Consider the following 24887-nt stretch of genomic DNA (forward strand, 5'->3'; position numbering starts at 1 on the left):
GTGTTCACTAGGTTCTACAACCACTAATTCCAGGACTTTTTTTTTTTATCATAGTGACCTTTACCTTCACATACCAATTCCCAGTAGCAGTCACTCCCTAGTTTTTTTTCTCTCAGACTCCAAAACTAATTTACTAAATTTATCTCTTTCTCTTTTATTGGTGACAAACTCAGGGATCAAACCCAGGGCTTCATACATGTGAAATAATAATGCTACCACAGAGTTACACCAACAGATAAACTTACATTTTTTACTCAGGGAAAGAGATTAAAAAGATCTTGACTCGGGGCTGGAGTGATAGCACAGCGGGTAGGGCATTTGCCTTGCACGCAGCCAACATGACTGACACAGGTTCGATTCCCAGCTCCTGAGCACCGCCAGGAGCAATTCCTGAGTGCATGAGCCAGGAGTAACCCCTGAGCATCGCCGGGTGTGACCCAAAAAGCAAAAAAAAAAAATCTTGACTCTATAACTGATTTGTTATAATACTATCAGAAATGTCTTGTGCTAAAATTAATTAATTTCTCTCTTTGTAGGAAAAGCATCAGAAAGACATGCCATGGGGCAAACAGTGAAAGAAGGTAAGATTTACCTCTAAAGATGTTTGTGATATCTTTGAGTATACTTAACTTTTGAAATAAAGCCTTTGTTTTATTTATCTTTTAGTGCGACTTGATGGAGACATTAAACTTAGGTTGGATTTAGATTAGGTGAAGCACAATACTAGAAAACTTTCAACATCTAAACTAATACCTCTGCTACATTTGCATAGAACTTTCATGCCTGAAGCAAAAATACTTGATATATAAACGTAACATAAGCATTTAACCTATTTTTAGTATTATATTTGTCTTATTAGAGAACCATGATTTACAGAGTTGATAGTTCAGTTTTAGAAAAAATATTCTAGCACCAACCCCACCACCAGTGTCAACTTCCCGCAACACTGTTCTCACTTCCCTCTCATCACCCCCACCCCCATGAAATAAAGCCTTTAAAAATAAAGTTACACTAGATATTAGATTCTAGGTACTAAAAGTGGAAAATTTAGGATTGAATAGCTGTTAAGGGTAATTTTGTCTTCCCTTATTAGTTTTACAAATTAGAGAGGCTAACTAACTATGTCATATGGCAATCTGACAGCTAAAATAATTCAGATCTACTCTACTATGGGGCTGGAGCCATAGCACAGCGGGTAGGGCAATTGCCTTGTATGTGGCTGGCCCGGGTTCGATTCCTCCGCCCTTCTCGGTGAGTCCGGCAAGCTACCGAGAGTATCTCGCCCACACGGCAAAGTCTGGCAAGCTACCCGTGACGTATTCGATATGCCAAACACAGTAATAACAAGTCTCACAATTTGTTGTGAGGCGTTACTGGTGCCTGCCCGAGCAAAATCGATGAACAACAGAAGACAGTGCTACAGTGCAGTGCTAACTTTACTGTGAATGATTAAAAGTGGTTTATCCTCTCCTGATGTAGTGATAAGTCTACTCACTGCCCCATGCACACATTTATGCTCTGTTTGGAGGTATATTTTCTTTCTCTCGCTGTATTATTAATCCCTTTCACCATCCTAAATCCTGTTGCTTCTTCGAGACTCAGCTTAAGTTCTGTGTCTCTCATGACTTTCTCCCTGGCCAAATGCCCAGTGTTATCCTTTAGTATTTGCAGTTTTTGTTGTTTATTAGCTTGGTGTGCTGTCTGTGACTAGATTCTTAGGTTCTTTAGATCAGAAGTTATACCTTTACAGTTTCACTATCTTTCCTATTAGAAAACCTTTCTGTAGAACTATTTAGTAGATAGAAATGTGTATTTGTCTTATATTAGTAAATTATTTAAATAGGTATTAACCTGTATATCCCTCCCACGTGTTTACTTCTCTGTTTTTGCTAGAAGCCTCCCACATGGTGCCCAGAGGGCCCGGGGGCCACTTGGCAAACTGAAGGGCCTGGGAATCAACCCTGTGATGCAGGGGATTACCTGGGATCCATTGGTACTGGGTACCCTTTTGGGCTACACCTGGTGATGCTTGGGGAACCAAGTGGTGCTGGGATCAAACCAGGGTTGACTGCATGCAGGACATAACCTTAACCCCTGTACATCTCTACTGCTTCGTGTTCACATGTCTTGAAGTAATAACCAGAATTAGATATGTTACCTAAAATGGTACATCTGGGGTCCAGACAGGTAGCACAAGGGTTAAGGCACTTGACCTGCATGCATTTGGATCCTGGTTTAATCCCTGGCATCATAAATGGTTCCCTGAGCTCCTCCAGGAATGATCCCTGAGCACGGAACTAGGAGTAAGTGCTGAGCTTCACCAGGTATGGCCCAGAACAGACAAAAGGTACATATTTTATCATTCATAAACCCAGTTTGCAAGAATCACCACAAGTGGCCCCCAGGCCCTCTGGCCACTGAGTGGGAGCCTTCTAACAAAAACAGATTAGTAAACACTTAGGAGGGATATATGGGCTAGTATTTATTTAAATAATTTACTAGTACAAGGGAAGTCCACATTTCTATCTGCTAAATAATTCTACAGAAAGGTTTTCTAATAGGTTATCTCATACATAAAGATGTGACTTCTGATCTAATGAAGCTGCATTTCAATAATAAAGATGTGTTTCAGTAATTGCAAAGTGAAGTTAGGGGGAGAGACACAATGATCTCTCATATGCTGGGTGTAAAGAAACATATTAGGGAAATAGCAAATGCCCAGAGGCAATAGAAACTGAGAACTGGTCTTCCGTAGGAAGCTTACCATATATAAATGTGTCAGGGGAGAACCCTGGGATAGTGATAGAGGACAGTAGACATTTGCGTAGGGTGTGGTGTGGAATGTTTTTGTGTGAAACTCTGCCATTAACAGTTCTGTAAACCACAGTACCTAAAATAAAATTTAAAAAACCAGGAGCTGTAGACATAGTACAGTGGTAAAGTACTTGTCTTGCATGTGGCCAACTCAGGTCAGTCCCCTGGACCCTAGTGTACCTCTGAGCACCGCCAGGGGTGATCTTGAGCAGAGAGCCAGGAGTAAGTTAGCCCTGTGCCTCACCAGATGTGACCCAAAAGCCAAAAATAAATAAGTAAATAAAATTTAACGTCAGTAAGACTAAAGGAACAGCAGAAAGTCACACTTTCATATAATGTGTTTATAGTACATAAAACATTATATATATATTTTATATATTGTATATATAAAAACAGTTTATATAAATGCGTGAGGTTCTAGTAATACTAAGAAAATAAAACTTATCGGTCATCTATGGAGAATGTTTGGGATGCAGCTCTTCCTGAAAAGTAGAAAATAAAAAGGAAAATAATAATGTTCTGATTGTGACTTCCTCATGTGAATTGTGCCTCAGGGTAACTCGAATGAGCGTATCCATTTGCAGTCATTAATGAACTAGTAGAACTAGTCAGTAGCCACTGTGATTATTCATATCACAATTATTAGAAACCTCCTATACACAGCATCTGTGAAGTTTACTTTTCTCCTCCTTTCCCTTACTTTTCTCCTCCCTTCCCTTCCCCCAAACTAAACCGGAATCCGATTAAGCTCTTCTAGATTGAAATTCCACTACCTGTTGAGAGAGAATATACGGATTAGAGAAATCCAGCACCCTGAGGAGGTAACACTTAGCAAAATCTAGACTGGAAAAATAAACAGGTATTGTCAATAAAAAATTACTAGGGGAAAGGAAAAGAATAAAGAAGGAGCCAAAAGATCAAAAGAGACTTAGGGGCTTGAGTGATAGTATAGCTTGCACCCCACGAACACTCGTTCTATTCCCGGCATCATATATGGCCCTCTCAGCACTGCCAAGGGTCACTCCTGAGCAGAGAACTGGGAATAGCCCACGGGCACTGCCACCTGTGATCCAAAACCCTCAACATTAAGTGAAAAAAAAAGAGAGAGATATGAGACATATTGACCATTGTTATGTTTGCACATTATTTGGGTCTAATTTAGACAGGCTTAAAATAAGACAATTAGGGAAATAAGATATTAAGAAGTTATTCAATTTTAGCATGATAGGGGCCGGTGAAGATAGTACAGCGGGCGGATAGGGTGCTTGGCTTTCATGAGGCCAATCCTGGTTTAAACCCTGGCATCCCATATGGTTCCCCGAGCCACCAGGAGTAACTCAGAGTACTGCCAGGTATGGCCCCCAAACAAAGCAGATTTTAGCATGGTAATAATATAAGTTACTTAAAAATTAGTAATTTTAGGGAGGCATGCTATAATTAATATGTGGAGGAGATTAAATAATATTTTAGATGTGGTGAAGGGATGGGAGCGATAGTACAGTGGTAGGGTGTTTGCCTTGTGCGGCCAACCCGGGTTCGATTCCTTTGTCCCTCTTGGAGAGCCCAGCAAGCTACCGAGAGTATCCTGCCTGCACGGCAGAGCCTGGCAAGCTTCCTGTGGTGTATTCGATATGCCAAAAACAGTAACAACAAGTCTCACAATGGAGAAGTTACTGGTGCCCGCTCAAGCAAATCGATGAACAACGGGAGGACAGTGCTACAGATGTGGTGAAATCTTAGATGTGGTAAAAGACAAGGTTTTGTTTCTCAGCTCAGCACAGAGGAAAAAATGGCCAGGAAATTGCACTGTGTTCTAGCTCCCCCATTGTTTTCCACTCTCTCTCAGAAACATTCATTTCTATGATACTTCTTTCTAGGGCATGTTAATTTGAACATTGTAGAGATCAGCACAGCTCATTTTAGCTGGTTGGTTGATTTATCTAACAAATGTTTCAGAATGTTCTGCTTGATAGACCCTGTCCTAGGATGCAGCAGTGAACAAAGCAGATAAAAGAGATAAATCCATGCCCCTTTAGAACTTACATTTGAATGGAGTGTGACAAACTATAAGCAAAAGAAAAAATATGAAATCATATAATAGAAAATGAAGTACTGTACAGAAAATGATCATATTAATTATACAATTAAATTTGGCTCCTGTTACACAGTAGTTTTAGTTTAGCTTTTCTTAGTGTTTTATTTTTCCAGACAGTTGCTGTGGATTTTCAGTAACTAGAAATTTTCTTTTTTTCTTTCTTTCCTTTTTAGATTCAATGGATACAGAGGAGGAGAATCAAGAGAATGCTTCTCAGTCAGGTATATCTTATATGCTAAGTGGTAGATTTGAAGTAATTCAATACATGGAAAGCAGAGTACCTAAAATTAAAAAAATATAAAGTACTTCAATACAGTCTATTTTTCTTCTTAACTCAGTGTTAATATAAACTTTTCTTATTGCTTTTGGTATATCTATATATAGTAAACTATAAGCACAAAATATAATCAGGAGGAACGGTAAAAAAATAAATTTTTACTTTAGCTTTGCTTAGTAAATTTTAATTTTTACTTTACTTTTATGTAGAGATAAGTGGTATGGCATTAACTAAAAGATAACCATCTTTTTAAGTGCAAAATTTGACAAACTAAAATGTATTTGGTTATTACTTCCATGTATTACCAATTTAAAAGTAGTATTATTAATAACTTGTTTTGACATTGGAGTTACTGTGAGATTACTTTTTGATGGGCAAAAGACAGTTCATTGGTAAAGAGTTTAGGCATTGGGACCTTAGGGACCTGTTTTAGAATCCCAGCTTCATTTCTTACTGGCCTTGAGCTCTAAGATAAATTACCCACCATTTTTAACGTATTTTTTCCCCTTCTCTGTACCACAAATATAATACTACTTACTTCATGGTACTGTTGAGATGAAAGAAAATGAATGTATAGCACCATAATGCCTGAAAATATAATAAATATGAATCAAATATTAACTTTATTAACTCTGAGTTATTCATGTTTTAAGTTTTTCATTGTGAACAGTTTATGTTTAATGCTGCAGGAGAGAACTGAGAGATAGAATCTGACCCAATACACTTGCTCTTAAGATAATAAGAAAATAAGTCACAGATATAAAAAAAGGCTGAATAAAAACGCTGTCGCAAACTCACTGTGTTTTCTAGAGATTCCCAGGCAAATCTCTTGTCCCTTTTTTGTTTTGTACCTGCCCTGCCAACTCCTCTTTCAGTGTAGTTCACCTGTAACTTTCTGTTCCTATAGTAAGATTGTCTGTAGAGATAGCCCTATGGAATAATTTTCTCTTACTGTAGCTGGATCATAGTACTTTTTCTTATTCCCCTTTTCCATTGATTTTATTTGTTTTGTAGCTTTTCCCTCCAACACTCCTTCCCTTCAAGGGAGTAGAGACCATAGATTAACTTGTTCTTCTTCATTCCTGCAAAATTCCTCTCGATCTGTTTATAATTCATGTATATAAAGTTCACCCATTTAAAGTACATATGACTTATAGGTTCTCAGTATATTCATAAGAGTTTTATATGTACCACGACAATCAATTTTAGAATATTTTCATCATCCTTAAAATGAATCTTTTACCTAATTAGCAGTCTAAATAGGATCTAGATGTTTATTCTAGGAATTTTATAAAGATATGTCCTTAATGGGGCCAGAGAAATAGTATAGCGGGTTGGGGTTTTGCCTGGCACGTGACCAACCCAGATTCTATACCTAGCACCACATATGGTCTCTAGAGCCCCTCTAGGAATGATCCCTGAGTGCAGAGCCTGGAATAAACCCTGAGTACATCTGGGTGTGGCCCAAAAAACCAACCAAAAAAAAAAGTAACCTTGAAGTTTGGAACAAGTGGCTTTTCAAAAAATTCTAACTTAATTTTAATAAATTTTAGATTTATTTTAAATTTAATTTTAAATTTAAATTTTCAATCTAATTTTTAATTTAAATTTAATTAAACTTTTAATTAATTAAATTTAAAATTTTAATTTTAATTTAAAATTTAATAAAATTTCAAAACTTTTCAAAAATTCAAAAGAATTTTTTAATTTTCATAAAATTCTAACTTAATTTTAGTAAATGAGATCACTTGACAGATAATCTGTCTAATATCTTGACAGATATTTGCAGGTATTTCTCTTTAATTGTAGTTTGGATAACTTGTTTCCAATAGTGTTCAGTTTCATGGGTTTGATAAACAGTTACTTCACCATTACCAAAATGCCCAAGACCCTTCAGCACTGTTCTGTGTCACTTCTAGTTTACTTCTTCTTTTCCATACTCTGTGCCCCCCACCGGCCCCTCCGGCTTGGTTATCTCAGTTTTGCAATCAAAGGGTAAGGGTTTGTTCTCATTTGATATTACCAATTTCCTTGATTTGTTTCTTTATATTACCAGAGATGAGTGAGATAATTTGTATTTGTTCTTCTCCCTATGACTGAATTCACTTAACATGATGCCCTCCAGTTCCATTCAAATTGCAGCAAACTGCAAATTTTCATTTTTCCTCATAGCTGTGAAGTATTTCATTGCTTTTATATACCACAGCTTCTATATCTAATAACCTTTCATTGGGCTTTAAGATTGCTTCCATATCTAGGCTATTGTACTTAGTGCTGCAGTCAACATTGGTATGCATACATCTTTTCAGATTAATGTTTTTATGTTCCTGGGATAGATGGCAGAAGTTAGATCGCAGGGTCATATGGAATCTTCATTTGTAATATTTTGGGCCACACCCATTTGTGTTCAGAGATCACTTCTCTTGTGCTTTTGGGGACCATTTGGGCTGCCAGGGATCGAACCTGGACCTGTTGCATGCAAAGCAAGCATCTTAGCCACTGGAATAGCTCTCTGGCTCTGGTCATAATTTGGTTTTGTTTTTGGGTCACTCCCAGCAATGCTTCGCTATTTTTCCTGGCTCTGAACTCAGGAGTTATTCCCTCTTCTTTCCTCCTTCCTCTTTTCTCCCTCCTCATCCATTCTCCTCCCTTCTCCCCTTCTTCTTCCTCTCCTTCTCTCCTCCACCCTCATCCTCCTTTTCCTTCCTCTCTCCCTTCTCCTTGGACCCTGTGTTGTGCTGGACATTGAACCCAGGCTGGCCATGTGCAAGGCAAGCACTTTACCTGCTGTACTCTTTCTTCAGCCCCCCAAGTTTCATTTTTTTGCATATGGATATCAGTTTTCCCAGCAACATTTGTAAAAGAAACTTCTTGGCTCCGCTTCAGGTACTCAGCTCCTATATTTTAGATTAACAGTTTATATATCTGAAGATTCAATTTTGACTTAGTTCTGTTCCATTGGTATGGGAATCTATCCTTATTACAGTGCCACAGTATTTTGGTTTTTATGACATTATAGTATGATCGCCCTTGAAGAATGTCTTCAGTATTTTGTAGGGCATTGCTTTTTTTTCCTTTTTCTTCTTTTTTTTAATTGAATCACGCTAAGCTACAGTTACAAAACTTTCATGTTTGAGTTTCAGTCATGCAATGATCAAACTCTCCACCAGTGCACATTTTCCACCACCAATGTCCCCAGTATCCCTCCCGCTACCCCCACCCCACCCCACCCCACCCCCTGCCTCTATGGCAGACAGTTTCTTACTCTCTCTCTACTTTTGGGCATTATGGTTTTCTCATCTATCCTTTAAATGGTAGAGTTTGATTCATTGATATTTGGTGATATTATTAACATGAAAGATTTTGTTGCCATTTATCAATGAGGATTTTGATTGCTTTTCCATTTGACCTTTACTTTTTATGTAAGGCCATTCAGTATCTCTAGCAGAACTGATTTAGATGCAGTAAATGTCCGCAGGTGTTGTTTGTCTGAGAATGTTTTTACTACGCCTTCAAATCTGAGTGAGCACTTTGCAAGGTAGAGGATTCTTGGTTGGTGGTTCTTTTCATTCATATTTGTCTATATTATTCCATTCTCTTCGTGATGAGATGGGACAGGCCTTGGTTGGTTCCCCTTGCCAGTTAGTCTGTCAACCTGCGGGCATTCTGCAGGTATTGCTCAGGGCTGATTGCTCCCTGATCCTAACATTTAATCTTAGAAATCAGTGAATGGCTGTTAGAAGGTAATCTCCAAGAAAGAATATTTTGTCTATTGCATTGTTGTATTTGTAGTACCTAGTAAGTGCCTGACACACTGGTGCCCTTCTGTGGGAATACAGTAATGAATAAGACAGACCATCTTCCTCTCTGGCATGGATAGTAAAATACACATAAAATGCCCAGTTTTACAGTTCTGATAAATGTTGTGAAGTACCACATGCTGATCATACAGATTCTTGACTAGGTTCCATTTCTCGATACTTTGACCATCTTCTTTACGTGAGTCTAGAACTGGTGAAAATATTATAAATCTTACTTTCTGTAAAGAGGACCCGGGGCCCCATGTAGATTATATCAGCTTGACAAAAAGAAGTTTGGGCTAATGTGGAGATTAGAATGGAGAACAAGTCAAATAAGAAGGACCATGGGTATATGCAGGTAACAATTGGGTCACAGTTACACGTGGACACCTGTCTTACAGTTCTTTTTGTTTCCAGTTCTATTTGCTGACAACATAACCTCCACGTGTGAATAGTGTGCAGTGGCAAATTGGGGCCTCAGGATTAACAAAGATTTTCAGACTGTTTTGTTCCTAGTCAGTAATTCCAGTGGTGGTGGTGTTTTATACATGCAAAATCTAAATTATTAAAGCCAAATCTAAACTACTGAAGCCTAGAGTAAAGTGTGTTTCCCCCATTATGTTGCTCATAGTATCTCAGGACTTTGGCAGACAAACTAAACAATTTGCAGACTTAAGGTTTTACCTTATGAATAAGGAAAACAATTGCAGCTCCTCTGGTTAAATGCTACATACAGGAATTAGCTACGAATGTCACAGAAGGTATTACAAGAGCACTAGCTCAAGCTATAGCCATTCAGATATAAATGGTAATGAATAGATCAAATAGATTTTTTAATTGTTTTGGAAAAAATAGATATAAGTATTTTCCACTGTCACCGAAATAATTTATCTTTGTAACGGGTCTATAGACAATTCTCAGTTCTTTGAGACATAATTGTGAAATGGTTTTAATTTACCAGGTATTATTTTTAGGTTACATTCCTTTATTTCTGGAATATCAGATACTTAATGGTATCCTAATGAAACTATTCTGTGTTTTGCTTTGTTCTTTTCATTTTTTATTTCTTTTTTTTCATTTTTTATTTCTTAATTATATTGTTTTTGGCCATACCTGGTTCTGCTTAGGGTTTACTTTTGGCTCTGCGCTCAGGGTTCATTCCTGGTGGTGTTTGGGAAACCTTCTGCAGTGTCAGGGATCTAACCGAGGTCAGCTGCATGCAAGGAAAGTGCCTTAACTCCTGTACTGTAACTACTGTTCCATAATTAAATTTTTTTTGTTTTTTTGATCCACATCTGACAATGTTCAGGGGTTATTCCTTGCCCATTGCTCAAGGATCACTCTTGGCAGTGCTTATCAAACTATGTGCGTTGTTGGGGTCTGAACCCAGGCCTTTAGCAAGCAACACCTAGACTTCCAACCCATTGAATTATCTCTCTGGTTCTATTCAAAAAGTTTTTAAAGGCCCATCCCAGTGAGACTCAGCACAACAGTCTAAGCCTGACAGGTTGGTCTTCCAGCCTGCTACTGGCTCAGTACTCTACCACTCGAGCTCTCTTCTCAGTACCTTTTTTGTTTCAGTGCTTGCCAAGATCATATATTGATAAAGTTGCAGTTAAAACCTCAGGTCTCAGGGGCTAGAGCAATAGCACAGCGGGTAGGGCGTTTGCCTTGCATGTGACTGACCCAGGTTCAATTCCCAGCATCTCGTATGGTCCTCTGAGTACTGCCAGGAGTGATTCCTGAGTGCAGAGCTAGGAGTGACCCCTGTGCATCACTGGGTGTGACATAAAAAGTGGGGAAAAAAAAAACAAACCTCAGGTCTTTTTATTGTCATGTTAGTGCTTAGGAAGTCACTGAAATACTCTGATCAGTTTAATTTTGGACCTTAGGTCTCAGTTTTCACTTTTGACAGAACTATCCAGTTTTCATAAATTTAGGAATGGTATCTAGTTGCTTAAAAATAGAGAGAGAGAGAGTACAGCGGGCTGGGTGCTTGCCTTGTATGTGATCGCCCTAGGTTCAGTTCCCAGCATCCCATATGGTACCCTGAGTCCTGCCAGAAGTGATCCATTTGATCCATGAGTGCAGAGCCAGAGCAAACTTAGAGCACCACTGGGTATGGCCCTCAAACTAAAGAAATTTTAAAAATACACACATCATATATGAATGACTTGTATATGTAGGCTACTTCACTTCATCCTCAAAATGTCTCTTAGCGTATGTATTACTTTTCACACTTTGCAGATGAAAGACTGAGACTGAGAAGGTGACTTGACTTGCTCGGCTAGTCACATAGTGAGGAAGAATTATAGGCTGACTCCAAAGAGGCCCATCTTCTCCATATTCTGTGCATGCCTTTCTGCACTGTGCTGGTGCTTATTTCAGTCACCTGAAAGTAGTTAAGCCCAGTATTTTAACAATAAAAAAGGTCTTGAATTTATTGTTAATTCTAAAAGTATATAGTATCTAACAATGGCATACCAGAATGACTCCCACCAGTTTGTGGGGGGGTGTTTTTTTTCTCGTTTCATTTTGGGGTCACACCCAGCAATGCTCAGGACTTCCTCCTGGCTCTGCTCTAAGGGATCCCTTTTGACAGGGCTTGGAGGACCACATGGGATGCCTGGGATCAAATCCAGGTCAACCTATGCAAGACAAGTGCAGTACCTATTGTACTGTACTGTGACTCCCAGCACTTTGGAATAGCCCATTGCCCACATCTCTTCCCAGCTTGGTAGTTGCTAATTTCACCTTGGCACTTTGCAGTCAGCTGTGGTGGTAGTATTTATATCACACAAATCTTCAAGCACTACTAGTCAAGATTGATTTTGTTTTGTTTTGGGGGCCACGCGTGGCAGTGCTCAGGGGCTACTCCTGACTCCTGAGTGCTCTGGGGTCACTCCCAGCAGCACCTGGGGGGGCGATGCCATGCCAAATATTGATTCTGGGCCCCCTATACTCAAAGCATTTGCTTAGCCAGTTGAACTATATCTCCAGCCTCTTATTAGGCCTTTGTGTATTTTTTTGAAAGTTGGTTGTACAATACTTGGTGTGAGGTGTGCGCATGATGGGGTATGTGTTCTTATGAGTCTGTATGAATGAATAGTACTTTTAACTATTAAGTCTTTTTTCTGTCTTGATAGTCTGACTGGCACAGTGAATTGGAAGTCTTCAAGTCAGGCAAAATAGATTGCTTCCAGATATTCTCCCCTCGTGCTCCAATATATCCTGAAGACTAACTAAGGATAGGACAGTGAGAGTTTACCAAAAACATAGATCATGAAAATAATCTGTATCTTCAGTGACTCTACTGTTAACTGATTTACTACTTTTTCTGCCACCAGATTCTTGACAACTTGGTGGAGATCTCTTGACAACTTGGTGGAGATCTAATAGTTAATTAAGAAATAACTTTGATTCTCATACAGTACTGCAGAGGTAAACTTCTGTTAGCTAGCATTTTTAGCTCCCAATCAAATACAAAGAAGCACCTTCATGTTAATGGGATTAAAGGTGAAACCGCATGTCCTGAGTAAATTTGTATTAGAGATAGATGGATAGAATTTGCTCTTCTATAGAAATTCCTTTAGTTGTTTCTCGAGTTCATATTTTCAGAATCACTGTGCTGCATCCTCAGAGAATATAGCTTGTATATAGGTTTTAATTTATATCAGAACCATTAGGAAGTTCTGTTACTTTTTATTTCCACGCTGTCTCTCAATTGTGGACCAGGAATTTTGAATCTGTACTTTATTAGATATTGATTATTATTATTTTGCCTGGTTCTTAATTGAACCTGTGACTTTACACAAATGAGACATGTGCTCTACCACTGAACCACACCCCTGGCATTTAACAGTTAATTTTTAAAGGAGATTTTAAAAGAGGTGTTAACTAAAAATTTATTTTATTCTGTAAAGGTAGCATACATTTGTATGTGCCCTGAAACTGTTTTTGTAATTTCTTCCAGATGACTTTCACTGGGATAATTACTTGAAAGAGACTGGCTCTGAAAGTGCTCCTTTGGAATGTTTCAGACAGGTATGCCAAAATTCTGTAGATATTTCTATATTAAGCTGTTAACTTGTTGAACCTGCTTGTTAGGTTCTGGTAGCCTGAGGAGATAGTGGGATAACGGTAGTACTGCTTAAGAGTCAGATGGTTTCTTGCATTGATTCATTAAGAATGTATTCGGTTTCAGGTATACTAGACCTTGAAGCTTTCTATTTGGAGGAAACAACTTTGTAAATAATTATGAGAAGTGTAATAACTTGATACTGGAAGACTCACAGAAGACGTGCTATCTTGTCTTAGTTGGGTGGAGTGAGGGGAAGGATATTTCAGGCAGTTAGAACATCAGAAACAAAGGCGCACAGAGTATTAAACTCAGTGCTGAGGGATAACATGGGTTATCGGGAGAACAAAGTGGGTAGAGGTGGTTGTGGGTGAACAAGGTTAAAATTGTGGGGACTTTTAAATTGTACAGAGGATTTAGATGTATTTTAACTGTGGTGAACTTGAAGTAAACTGCAGTTTATTTCAAGGGGAATGGTCTAATCAGATTCTTATTTAACAAAGTTGTTCATGATATATTTTCTTTAATGTAATTTTTATCTGGGGGCCATACCCAGGTGTGCTCAGGGCGTTTTCCTGCCTATGCACTCAGGGATCCCTCCTGGCAGTGCTCGGGGGATCATTTAGGGTGTTGGGGATAGACCTTGGGTTGAATATGTTCTAGGCATGTGCCCTACCTGTTATATTATCTCTCTGGCCCCCTTTGTTTTAAATTTTTAAGTGAATTTTAAAAAATTGAAGTAATATTATTTTATATAAATGTTAACAATGTTACCATATTATAGTGCATTTTATTTATTATTATTATTATTATTATTTGCTTTTTGGGGTCACACCCAGCGATGCTCAGAGGTTATTCCTGGCTCTGCACTCAGGAATTCCTCCTGGCAGTACTTGGGGGACCATATGGGATGCCGGGGATCGAACCCAGGTCGGCCACATGCAAGGCAAATGCCCTACCTGTTGTGCTATCGCTCCAGCTCCTATAGTGCATTTTAAAAGACCGTGTTTGGGTTGCCTGGAAGTGGGCAGGCAACGCAAACAGTGTACCTGGACTGGCAGGCACAGTTTGTCTGTTGCATGTCAATATAAATAGAGGATTTGGAGAAGATTTTTTTTTTAAAGAAGGTTGTTTGTATTTATTTATTTATTTATTTTTGCTTTTTGGTCACACCCGGCAATGCACTGGGTTCACTCCTGGGTCTGCGCTCAGGAATTACTCCTGATGGTGCTTGGGGGACCATATGGGATGCTGGGAATTGAACCCGGGTCGGCTGCGTGCAAGGCAAACGCCCTACCCGCTGTGCTATCGCTCCAGTCCCTTGGAGAAGATTTTTTTATAGGAGGCACACCTGGCTGGACTGGGTGCTCAGGACTATACCGAGTCAGTAGAGCTTGATCTGTGACACCAGCAGTGCTCAGATCCACTATGCACAGGAGCCCCCTGGGTCGCATCTGACCCAGCAGTGCTTGGGTCCACGATTGGACTCAAGTATTTCACTGTCTGCTTTGACTGTTAATCAAAACATTGCCCAGGTAATTCCAGTCATGTAAGAGATCATTTGTTATTTTTTTTACATTGATGCATTTTAACAGAATTTTACTTATTTGTATATAGTCCCAGATCCCACCAACTAATGACTTCAAAGTTGGCATGAAATTGGAAGCTCATGACCCACGCAGTATTACTTCAGTATGTATCGCTACAGTTGTGGGCATTACTGGTGCCAGGCTTCGTTTAAGATTGGATGGTAGCGATAACCGAAACGACTTTTGGAGACTTGTTGATTCTTCAGACATACAACCTATTGGAACATGTGAAAAGGAGGGGGACTTACTTCAGCCTCCACTTGGTAAGGAAAAAGTTTTAGAAGTAATTTATGAATGCAGTATCAATAGAAATAGTTTTAAGTGACCTTTGGAAAGTCTCTTCTAGGCATTCTTGCAAATGGATGGTCATGTGGTTGCGGTGGAGAATGTATGAGAGAGGAACTTGGTACTGTATGTTATAGAGTTTCATTTAAGTACACATTAGGGATATGTGTGCTGAAGTTTCCCCACTTCAGGGCAAGGCTCATGCTGTCTTCAAATTGGAAATGTCAAAAGTAGCTTTACTAAATTAAACATGCAAATTCAGGATACTTTCTTGGGGAAATGTCTGTAGCATTTGATAGGAGTTACTTCCTCAATGTTGTGTATTAAATCATTTTTGATGTGGTGACATGGGGATAGGATGTGATTCCACATCCACACTCCAGTTTCAAACTTGAAAATTTCATTACAAGTATAATGGGAGAGAATTATAGTGAGAGGCACTCAGGTGCCTTAGGGCCATACTTGGTGATGCTTGGGGGACCGTGAGGTGCCCAGAATTCAAATTCAGGTCCTATAACATATAAAACATGTACTCCTGACCACTGTGAGCTATCTTCCTGATCCTATATTTTACTTTTCATCTTTATTTTTGTTTTGGGACAGACTCAGCGCTGCTCAGGAGCTTCTCCCAGCTGGGTGCTAAAGGAGCTGCCCCCAGTGGTTCTTGGCAGGGGTGAGGGTGGGGGAGGGTGGACAATATGATGCTGGGCATCAAACCCAGGGCTTCTGCATTCAAAGCATGAGCTAGCCCTTTGAACCATCTCCCATTCTCCCAAATTATTAGTTTTTGTTTGTTTTTGGCTCACATGTAATGATGCTTGGAGCTACTTCCTTTCCTCTTGTTCTGGGGTTATTCCTCTTGTTCATGGGTTTCAGAGACCATGTGGTGCTGGGGATTGAATCTGGGACTCCTTCGTGCAGTGCATGTGTTCCGCCCTTTTGAACTATCTCCCTGACTCTCTCTTCTTATTTTTAAATGCATCTCAGCGTAAGTTACTGAGGTCAGTATTTCCCCCCTGATATTTTAGCATGAATATCATTGATTAGAATTCAATGTTTATAGGTCTTTTTCACATAAGGTAACTTTTGCTTACAGTGAAATGTACCATCATATGCAAAACTGTTGGGGTTGACAGAAAACTGTTTCTGAAGGAAATGAGGCAGGGTCTCTGTGTAAGTCTTTTTCAGACCTTGCCATGCTTACGTGGTAGTTGGTGGGAAACGGACACGCTCCTGGCCTCTCACTTGGAGCATCCCTAATACTAGGCCCATTTCCAACATACATGTGTATGCTGGCAAACTACAGTTAGTGACTTCTCTAAAATGAGACTTTCCCCCCTATTTTTGTTTTTGTTTTCTGGCTTTCCTAGCAGTATGTGGGTGGCTTCATGGTCACTCTCAGCTATACTTGGTCAACAGGACCAGATGGTTTGATCCTAGGGCTTGGCAGTGTGGCACTGCTCAAGCCTAGCAGTGCTGGGGGCCACCAAGGCTATCACCAGTGATAGTGGTGGGAGTGGGGGCATGGTGTTGTGATACAATTCTGGGCCTTACACAAGCAAGGCATGTACTCCTGATTCTGGAGGTAGATCACGACCCCAAAAATGAGGATTTTCACCCCATTAGCATTGTTGCCAAGCAGTACAGTGCAGATAGGCTCAGTGATTGGAGAGTGCAGCTCTCCGTCTTGGCAGATTTCTTGTGTTCCTCAATAATAATCATCTATGGAGGAAACTGGGTGAATGAAGCCTACTTCTTATAGTAGCTTGCTTTAATATCATAGGGAGGCTTTTTCTCAGATCTGATTTATTTTATAAAATAGGTTACCAGCTGAATGTGTCATCTTGGCCAATGTTCCTTTTGCGAACACTAAGTGGATCAGAAATGGCACCTGCAACTTTCTTTAAGAAGGTAAGAAAGAGGTTATGAAAATATTTATCAGTTGGCTGTGCTTTTATTGTCTTAATCAGACAATAAAATGTGTTGAATGTGTTGACTGTGTTGTCTCAAACATAGAAAACTAAAAATCATTTTAAAATTATGAATTGGCAGCTATGTTAGTTTGCTTGGGCTGCCATAGCTAAGTATCACAGACTGGATGGCTTAAATACCAGTCCTGAAGGCTTGAAGTCCAAGATCAACGTGCCAGCAGGGTTGGTTTCCTGTGGAGATCTTTTTCTTCTATGATAACAGCTTCTCTCTGTATCCTCGCATGTTCTCGTCTCTGTCAGGCCTCTAATTTATGAGTTTTGGGGAGAGGGAAACACAATTCATTCCATAAGTGTGGGTTAAACAACAAATTAGTATTTTTCATAGCTTTGGAGATAAGAAATTAAAAACCAAGGCATTGGTAGTCTTGATTTCTTTTAATGCCTCTCTCCTTGGCTTGTAGATGCTGTGTTCTCTGCTCAGAATCTATGTGTCTATGTCCTAATTTCCCCCTCTTACAGAGATATCAGTCATCTTGGACTAAGTCCCATCCTAATGACCTCATTTTAACTTAATTTTCTCTTTGGGGGACTCTATTTCCAAATGTCATGTTCTGAGATACTGAGGATGAGGATTTGATATCTGGCTTTGGGGTAGTACATTTCAACTCATAGCAACAAGTCATTTAAAAAATCTTAATTTATAACTAACCGCTGGGCTGGAGCGATAGCACAGCAGGTAGGGCGTTTGCCTTGCACATGGCTGACCCGGGTTCGATTCCTCTGCCCCCCTTGGTGAGCCCGGCAAGCTACTGAGAGTATCTTCCCCGCACAGCAAAGCCTGGCTAGCTACCCATGACGTATTCGATATGCCAAAAACAGTAACGAGTCTCACAATTTGTTGTGAGACGTTACTGGTGCCCGCTCAAGCAAATCGATGAACAACAGGACAGTGTTCCAGTGCTATAACTAATTGCTATTAAAAATTAATGATTACCTGCTTTCTTGACCTTTGTTTTTGAAAGAGTGTTCTACTGAAAGTAAATCGTTACTATTCTCATTTTGCTGTTTGTCATCTCTTTGATACTGGAGCAAATGATAATGAGCCAGAAAGCCACTTGAAAGTTATTTGAAGAGACCTGTTTTTAGAAGTAATAGAATATTAAAAATCTTAAAATCTTAAATATATTAAAAATAGTTATCAGAGTCTGTTATAAGAAGATTTTTAAGTACAAAAGAGAGATAATTCCAAAAATAGTTTATGCTCTTGAGAAAATGAAGATCCTACACTGTGTTAAGTAACCTTAAATAAAATAAAATCCAAATTTCAGTCAAAATATTTTTTTCTCACCCTCTGTCCTGAATTGTTTTAATTACTTATATTTTATCATGTCTATTTATATTTAGGATAATAATCATTGACTAAGATCTTTGGGTAAGAAATGTTTGAAGATAAAGACATAAGGATGAAAGCATCAGTAAATATAACTCCTGCATTACTAATAAAAACATTGTGCAGCATAATTGCTGAAAATGGGTTTGCCTTATCAAGGGACACAAGCAAATGCAAGCCCTTTGGAGATTGTGTAAAGCATATATGTAAGCATACTATTTAGCTAGTAACAAAAGGTGCTTGCAATAATCTTTATTAAACATCAGCATGGACTGTAGCTTAGAAAAGCCATAGAATCTATTTTTCTTACCAGATTGTTTTATCAACTTGAGCCATAAGCCACTTGTACTATGTTTTTTATTTTCTGTTATAAAATTATTCATGTTTAGAGGGGAATCAAACTATACACAGCTAGAATGAAAAATGACTGTATCATCTCCAGTGAGAACTTATGGAGCTTTTTAAGTGTGAATGTCTGTATTCTTTTTTTTTTTTTGCTTTTTTTGGCTCACACCTGGCGATGCACAGGGGTTACTCATGGCTCTGGCTTTCAGGGGACCATATGGGATGCTGGGAATTGAACCCAGGTAGGCCGCGTGCAAGGCAAACGCCCTACCTACTGTGTTATCTCTCCAGCCCCAGAATGTCTGTATTCTTAGATGTAGAATTACTGTTTCATAGGGAACACACGTTTTAAGTACTTATGTGTAGTTCTAAATTGCATCACAAAAGGATAAAACCAAAACAGAGTGAAACCAAAACAAATTCTTGGATTCTGAATTGCAGAACTGAAATTCCCAGAGGAGGAAGGAAAAGGCAGAAGGACTTTAATGGACGATAGAGAAATGTACTTTGTGATATACTTAGGTGATGGGTCTGGTGTAGTAATACACATTTAAGTAGTTTGAAACCATGCTATTAATACAGTATTGTAAGTCAGTGCTACTTCAACGAAAGCAAAAGGTTATTCCAAGCTCAGATCCAGTAAGAGTATATTAATTAGGAAGTAGTGTATATAATAGTGTATTTTTCCTTCCACTAACGTTCAGTGTTACCAGTCCTTTTTTGGGAGGGGGGATTTGGTCACACCTAGAGTACTACAGTGGTACTAGAGTGCTACTCATAGTTCTATACTCAGCAAGGCCCACCCATTTAGCATCATAATTATTTCTTTTCTGTATCACTTCTTTTATTTTTATTTTTTACTTTTAATTTTGTTTTTAAAATCAATTTTAATTTAAAGAACCATGTTTTACAAAGTTAATGATAGTTCAGAGTTTTAGTCATATAATATTTAAATGCCAGTCCCACAACTAGAGTCAGCTCCCCTCAACCAGTGTTCCCATGTTCCATCCCCACCCTTACCCCACCCCTCCTCACCCCCTGCCTGTTATCTTGACGCCTTGACAGGCACATTAAAAAGTTCAGTTCCAGGAACTGCAGTTTAGACTCATGTTTTCAGCGTTACTGAGTCTGTGCATTGGATATATAGCCACATCGTTCTTTCACATCATCAATATAACTGAAACTGGATCCCTGTTTGCCCATCACTTCTCTCTCTTTGCCTTCATTCTCCCCTTGATTTCTTTCCTTCCCTGTCCTCCTCTCTCAACTCTGGGGCCAAGAGTGATTTTGGCACCCCCCTTTGCTACAATACATTTCCTCTTCCAGTTATTCCATATACTACAGGTAAGTGAGATCATCCTGTGTTTGTCTGTCTTCCGGCTTACTTCACTCAATATTATATCTTCCAATTCCAGCCAGGTTGTAGTAGATTGCATGACTTCATTGTTTCTTGTAGCTGCATAGTATTCTATTGTATATCTATACCTTATCTTTAAAGTCCAGTCATCTGTTGTTGGACACCTAGGTTTATTCCATTCTTAGCTATAGTACTAAGTGTAGCAATGAATAATGGTGTGCATATGTCCTTTTGAATGAGTGTTTTTATGTCCTGGGTGTAGGTGCCCAAAAGTGGAACTGCAGGGTCATATGGCAGTTCAATTTTAAGTTTACTGAGGACTCTCCATACTGTTTGCCACAGGGGTTGAGCCAGACAGTATTCCCACCAGTGGTGGATGACGGATAGTTCCTACTATTTTTAATATGTTATTCTCACTGGTGTCAGATGGTATCTTAACGTCATCTTGATTTGGATTTCTCTAATGTTAAGTGATGCTGAGCATTTTTTCATGTGCCTACTGGCCATCTTCCTTTGAGAAGTGTCTATTTCCTCTTTTTATTTTTATAGGGATTTTAATTTTTTTGTTGTTGACTTTTGTATTTTATAAATTCTGGATGTCAACCATTTATCTGATTTGTTGATTATGAATTTTTGTTTCCCATTTAGTTAGCTGTCTTTCAGTTTTGACCTGTGTTTCTTTTGCTTTGTTTTTTAACTTTATGTAGTTCTGTTTTTTAATTTTTATTTTGTTGCCTTTACCCGGGTTATCAGATCATTGTAGATGCTTTTTAGTCCAAATCTTGGAGCATTCTGCCTACATTTTTATCAATGTACTTTATAGTTTTTGGTTGGATCCACTTTGAATTGACTTTTTTTCTTTTTGGGTCACACCCAGCGATGCACAGGGGTTACTCCTGGCTCATGTACTCAGAAATTACTCCTGGCGGTGCTCGGGGGACCATATGGGATGCTGGGAATCAAACCCAGGTTGACCGAGTGCAGGGCAAATGCCCTACCCGCTGTGCTATTGTTCCAGCTCCTGAATTGACTTTTTGTAAGGTGTAAGATATGAATTCAGCTTTAATTTCTTAGACATAGTTTTCCATTTTCCCCAACTCCATTTTTTGGAATAGGCTATCTTTACTCTATGCCTTATAGTAAAGGAGTTATAGTCCATTGACATTGAGATTATTGATATAAAGGGCTGTGTTGCTGTTTGTGTATGTGATCAAGTTGTTTTTGCAAGAGTCTTTGCTTTTTATAGGTGGCCTTTTGGTTATTCTTGCAGGATTGGTTTAGTTGTCAGAAATTCTGCCTGCTCTTGTTGGTCTGAAAAGGTTCTCATCCCTCCCTCAAATCTAAATGACAGCTCTGCATGGTAGTGAGTTCCGGGTTGGAAGTGTTTTCAGCTGGTACTTTGAATATGTCCTTTCACTTTTTACTGGCTTGTAAGATGTCACAAGGAATGTCTGTTGTGAATCTTATGTTCTTTCCTTTTTATTTGAAGGTTTTCTTACTTTTGCTGCCTTGTCTTTTGACTTTAGCATTTTGGTTACTATATGTCTTGGTGTTGCTTTGTTTGAGTGTATTTTGTTGGTACTCTCTGGGCCTCTTGAGTGTGTGCAGGAACCTCTCTGGAGAAATTAGAAAATTAAGAAAGTTTTCAGTTATTTCTTCCACCAGCCATTCTTCCCCTTCCCTTTATCCTCTCCTTCTGGTAGGCCTATGGTTTGAAGATTAGTCCTCTTGCCATTATCTATCACAAATCTTAAATTCTCTTTCATTTGTTTACTTTTATTTTTTCATTTCTTTACTGGTGTTGGCTAGTATTTTGTCTTCAATATAACTGATATAGATTTTTGCATGTTGAATTCTGTTGCTGTGGCTTGCAGTTATATTTTTAACTTCTTCAGTTTCCTGTGTATGGACTCATTTCATGTTTGAGTTGGTTGAATTTTGTTTCCAGAAATTGCTTTATTTTCATGGACTTTGCATGGAGCATTGATTTGAGTTCTTCATCCATGAGGCTTGAGGGTCTTTTTTGAGCTTGATGATTTGCCAGGACTTGTAGCCCTGTCTGCCAGAGCAGGTGAAATCCTTTTTTTCCCATTGTTTTTAAAGATTTGAGGGTGCTGCGATTTGAGCTTCAGAATGGGAAATATCTGAGATCTGATATAATTCATTATTTCTCAGAAAGCAGCTAGTCCTTAAAATCTGTTAATCTAATAATGACTGTACCCTTAAGGATGCTATTTCACTGGTCATGCAGTTGAACATTTACTATTTTTGTTTGTGTGGCAGGTTTATTATAGATATATTTGAGGAAAGATATGAGATTCAGCAACCCTTATGGTTGGTGGCAATTGTCACTTGGTTGCATAGTATCTGCATGGTTCTGGGTTTGAGGGGAGGGTTGGCAGAGTTTCCCGTGGTTCAGGGACTCAGAAACATGGCACAGATGGTGCAGAAGCAATGGGGTGGGAAGGAGGTTGGAGCCCTTGACACACCTTGATGACAAAAGAAGCAGCATCGACATTATGGGTCCTTCTGGGTGTGTCCTGGGTTTGAGAGGAGGGTGGCAGAGGTTTCCTTGGTCCCAGACACCCAGGAACAGGTCAGAGACGGTGCAGGAGCAACGGGATGGGAATGCTGTTGTATTATCTCTTTTTATTCCCTTTTTTAAAAAAAATTTTATTAGTGAAACACCATGAGGTATAGTTATAGACCTACAAAGTTTTGTGCTTGGGTTTCAGTTATACAGTGATCGAATACCCATCCCTCCACCAGTGCCCATTCTCCACCACCACTGATCCCAGTATCCCTCCCACCCCCCATCCCCCCATCCCTCCCTGCCTTGACTTTACCTCTACTGCCTATTGAATAGACAGTTCTCTTGCTTGGACTAACCTTAAAACTGACTCAAATTGGGCTGGAGATACAGTACAGCAGGTAGAGCCCTTGCCCTGCATGCTACTGACCCAGGTTTGATCTTATATGTTCTTGTGAGCACTGCCAGGCGTGAGAGCAGAGCCAGGGGCAACCCCTGAACATTGCCGGGTGCTGCCCCCCCAAAAACAAAAAACTGCCTCTAATCTTTGACCTTTCTGATCTGGTTTACAGCTGGCAGTCTTTGCTTTGGATTTTATGTACTAAATCACTTATAATAGTTTATTGATTTCATGTTCCTTTTTTAAGAGCTAGTTATTTCTAGTTATCTACACCAGTCTATGCTCAGGGGTGACTCCTGGCTCTGTGCTTCAGGATCACTCCTGGCAGGCTTGGGGGGCCATATGGGGTGCTGGGGATCGAACCCGTGTTGACTGCATGCAAGGAAAATGCCCTATCCATTGCATTATCTCTCCAATCCTCCCCTGCTTTTAAGATTGAAGTAGAGTGTTAAATCCTCCATTATACTTACCTCATTCTCCCTCTTCATTATTATACTTCTATAGCACTTTGTGAACATGTCTTTTATGAATATAATTATTATTTTCATTGTTTCTTGCTTCCTAGACTCTTGAGTTTCTTTTGAGCAATTCACCTGTCTTTTTATTCTCCGCACCTATCATAACTTCTGGTACATACATGTTTATTCAGTGAATGAAGAAGAATGGGGAGTACAGAAAGATGAATACGTGTAGTTGAGTTAGGTTTAGACACATCTTTTGGGTCTTTTGGGGAAGTTTCAGAAGTATTGACTACCAGCAGACTATTGAAACTAAAGTGTGTAGAACTTAGAAATGACATTTGACTTGGGTAGGTAGATTTGGAGGCCTGTGCTTAACTAGTAGTGGTAGAAACCTTGAGCATGAGTAAGCTAGTCAATAGATAGATGAAGAGAGAAGATTCAAGGTCAGAACTCTAGGCGTACTCATTTGCATTTATTAATTATTAGTACCCATTATCAAGCGTTTAATAGAAAGTGGTATAGAGGAAAGCTAATTCTGTTTTTTTTTTTTTTGCGGGGGGGGGGGGGGGTGTTGGGCCACAATCAGCGGTGTTCAGGGTTTACTCCTGGCACTCGGCTCAAAGCTTATTTCAAGTTCTGTGCTCAGGAATCACTCCCAGCAGGACTAGGGGGACCAGGGATCAAACCCTGATTGGCTACATGTAAGATCACTCCTGTAAGTGATCCCTACTCACTGAACTTTCTCTCTAGCCCCAAAAGCTGATTCTTGACTGTTTGATACATAGGAAATTTTCATCAGTGACATTAGCACAATCAGGAGAAAAGTGCAGTGCTGTTCAAGATAAATTTGTAATTGTGGGGAGTTCCTTCCTAGGGGCCAGAACGATTGTACAGTGGGTTGGGTATTTGCTTTGCATGTGGCTGACCCAGGTTCAATCCCTGGTACCTTGTATTGTCTCCCAAGCCCACTAGTATTGGTTCCCGATCACCACCAGCTATGATACCCCAAAAGAAAATAAGTTCATTTCTCATGGCTCCAATTTCCTACTTCCAGTTTGTGAACTAGCAAACTGACAAAATCTGAAAAGGAGGTTTCATACATAGAGTTTTTTTAAGTGAAGCAAGGTGGTTTTTATTGAATGAAACTTATTTAGAAACATGTGAGAGGAGAGAAAGAGGAAATTCATGATCAGGAGAGAATATGGACTTCTTGAAAGTTGATTTAAAAAAAGCAAGCAAAGAGGCATGATACAAGAAGCAAGATACATGTTCCAGGGAGGACACGGGCTTGAAGAGCAAGCTTCAGACATAGTTTTAATGTCTGCTGGTTGAAGAGAGTCCTTTGACAAAATGATGAGCCCCTGATGCAGATACATTACGTGCGCATCATTTTGAATGGTAAAGAGGAATGGTGAATGGTAAAGGTTCGGAATAGTTCTTCCAGGGGGTGGGAAAGGAGAAGGAGCAGCTAAGAGACACTCAGGAGCATTTTGGAGGACTTAGCTAAGGATGCACGGTACTATATGTAAGTGGGA

General features: G+C 39.4%; 1 protein-coding gene across 1 annotated transcript in view; it reads left to right on the forward strand.

Moving 5' to 3' along the window:
- SCML2 (Scm polycomb group protein like 2) overlaps positions 1-24887 on the forward strand; it is a 92156-nt gene that overhangs the window by 16712 nt on the left and 50557 nt on the right. Inside the window, exons 2-6 of the mRNA XM_056131193.1 lie at positions 537-581; positions 5083-5130; positions 12960-13030; positions 14682-14916; positions 16761-16849. Coding sequence (XP_055987168.1) covers positions 560-581; positions 5083-5130; positions 12960-13030; positions 14682-14916; positions 16761-16849 — 465 coding nt within the window. The 5' untranslated portion in view covers positions 537-559. The remainder of the gene's footprint in view (positions 1-536; positions 582-5082; positions 5131-12959; positions 13031-14681; positions 14917-16760; positions 16850-24887) is intronic.

The sequence above is a fragment of the Sorex fumeus genome, unplaced genomic scaffold, assembly GCF_029834395.1.
Source record: "Sorex fumeus unplaced genomic scaffold, SorFum_2.1 ptg000086l, whole genome shotgun sequence".
NCBI lineage: Eukaryota > Metazoa > Chordata > Mammalia > Eulipotyphla > Soricidae > Sorex > Sorex fumeus.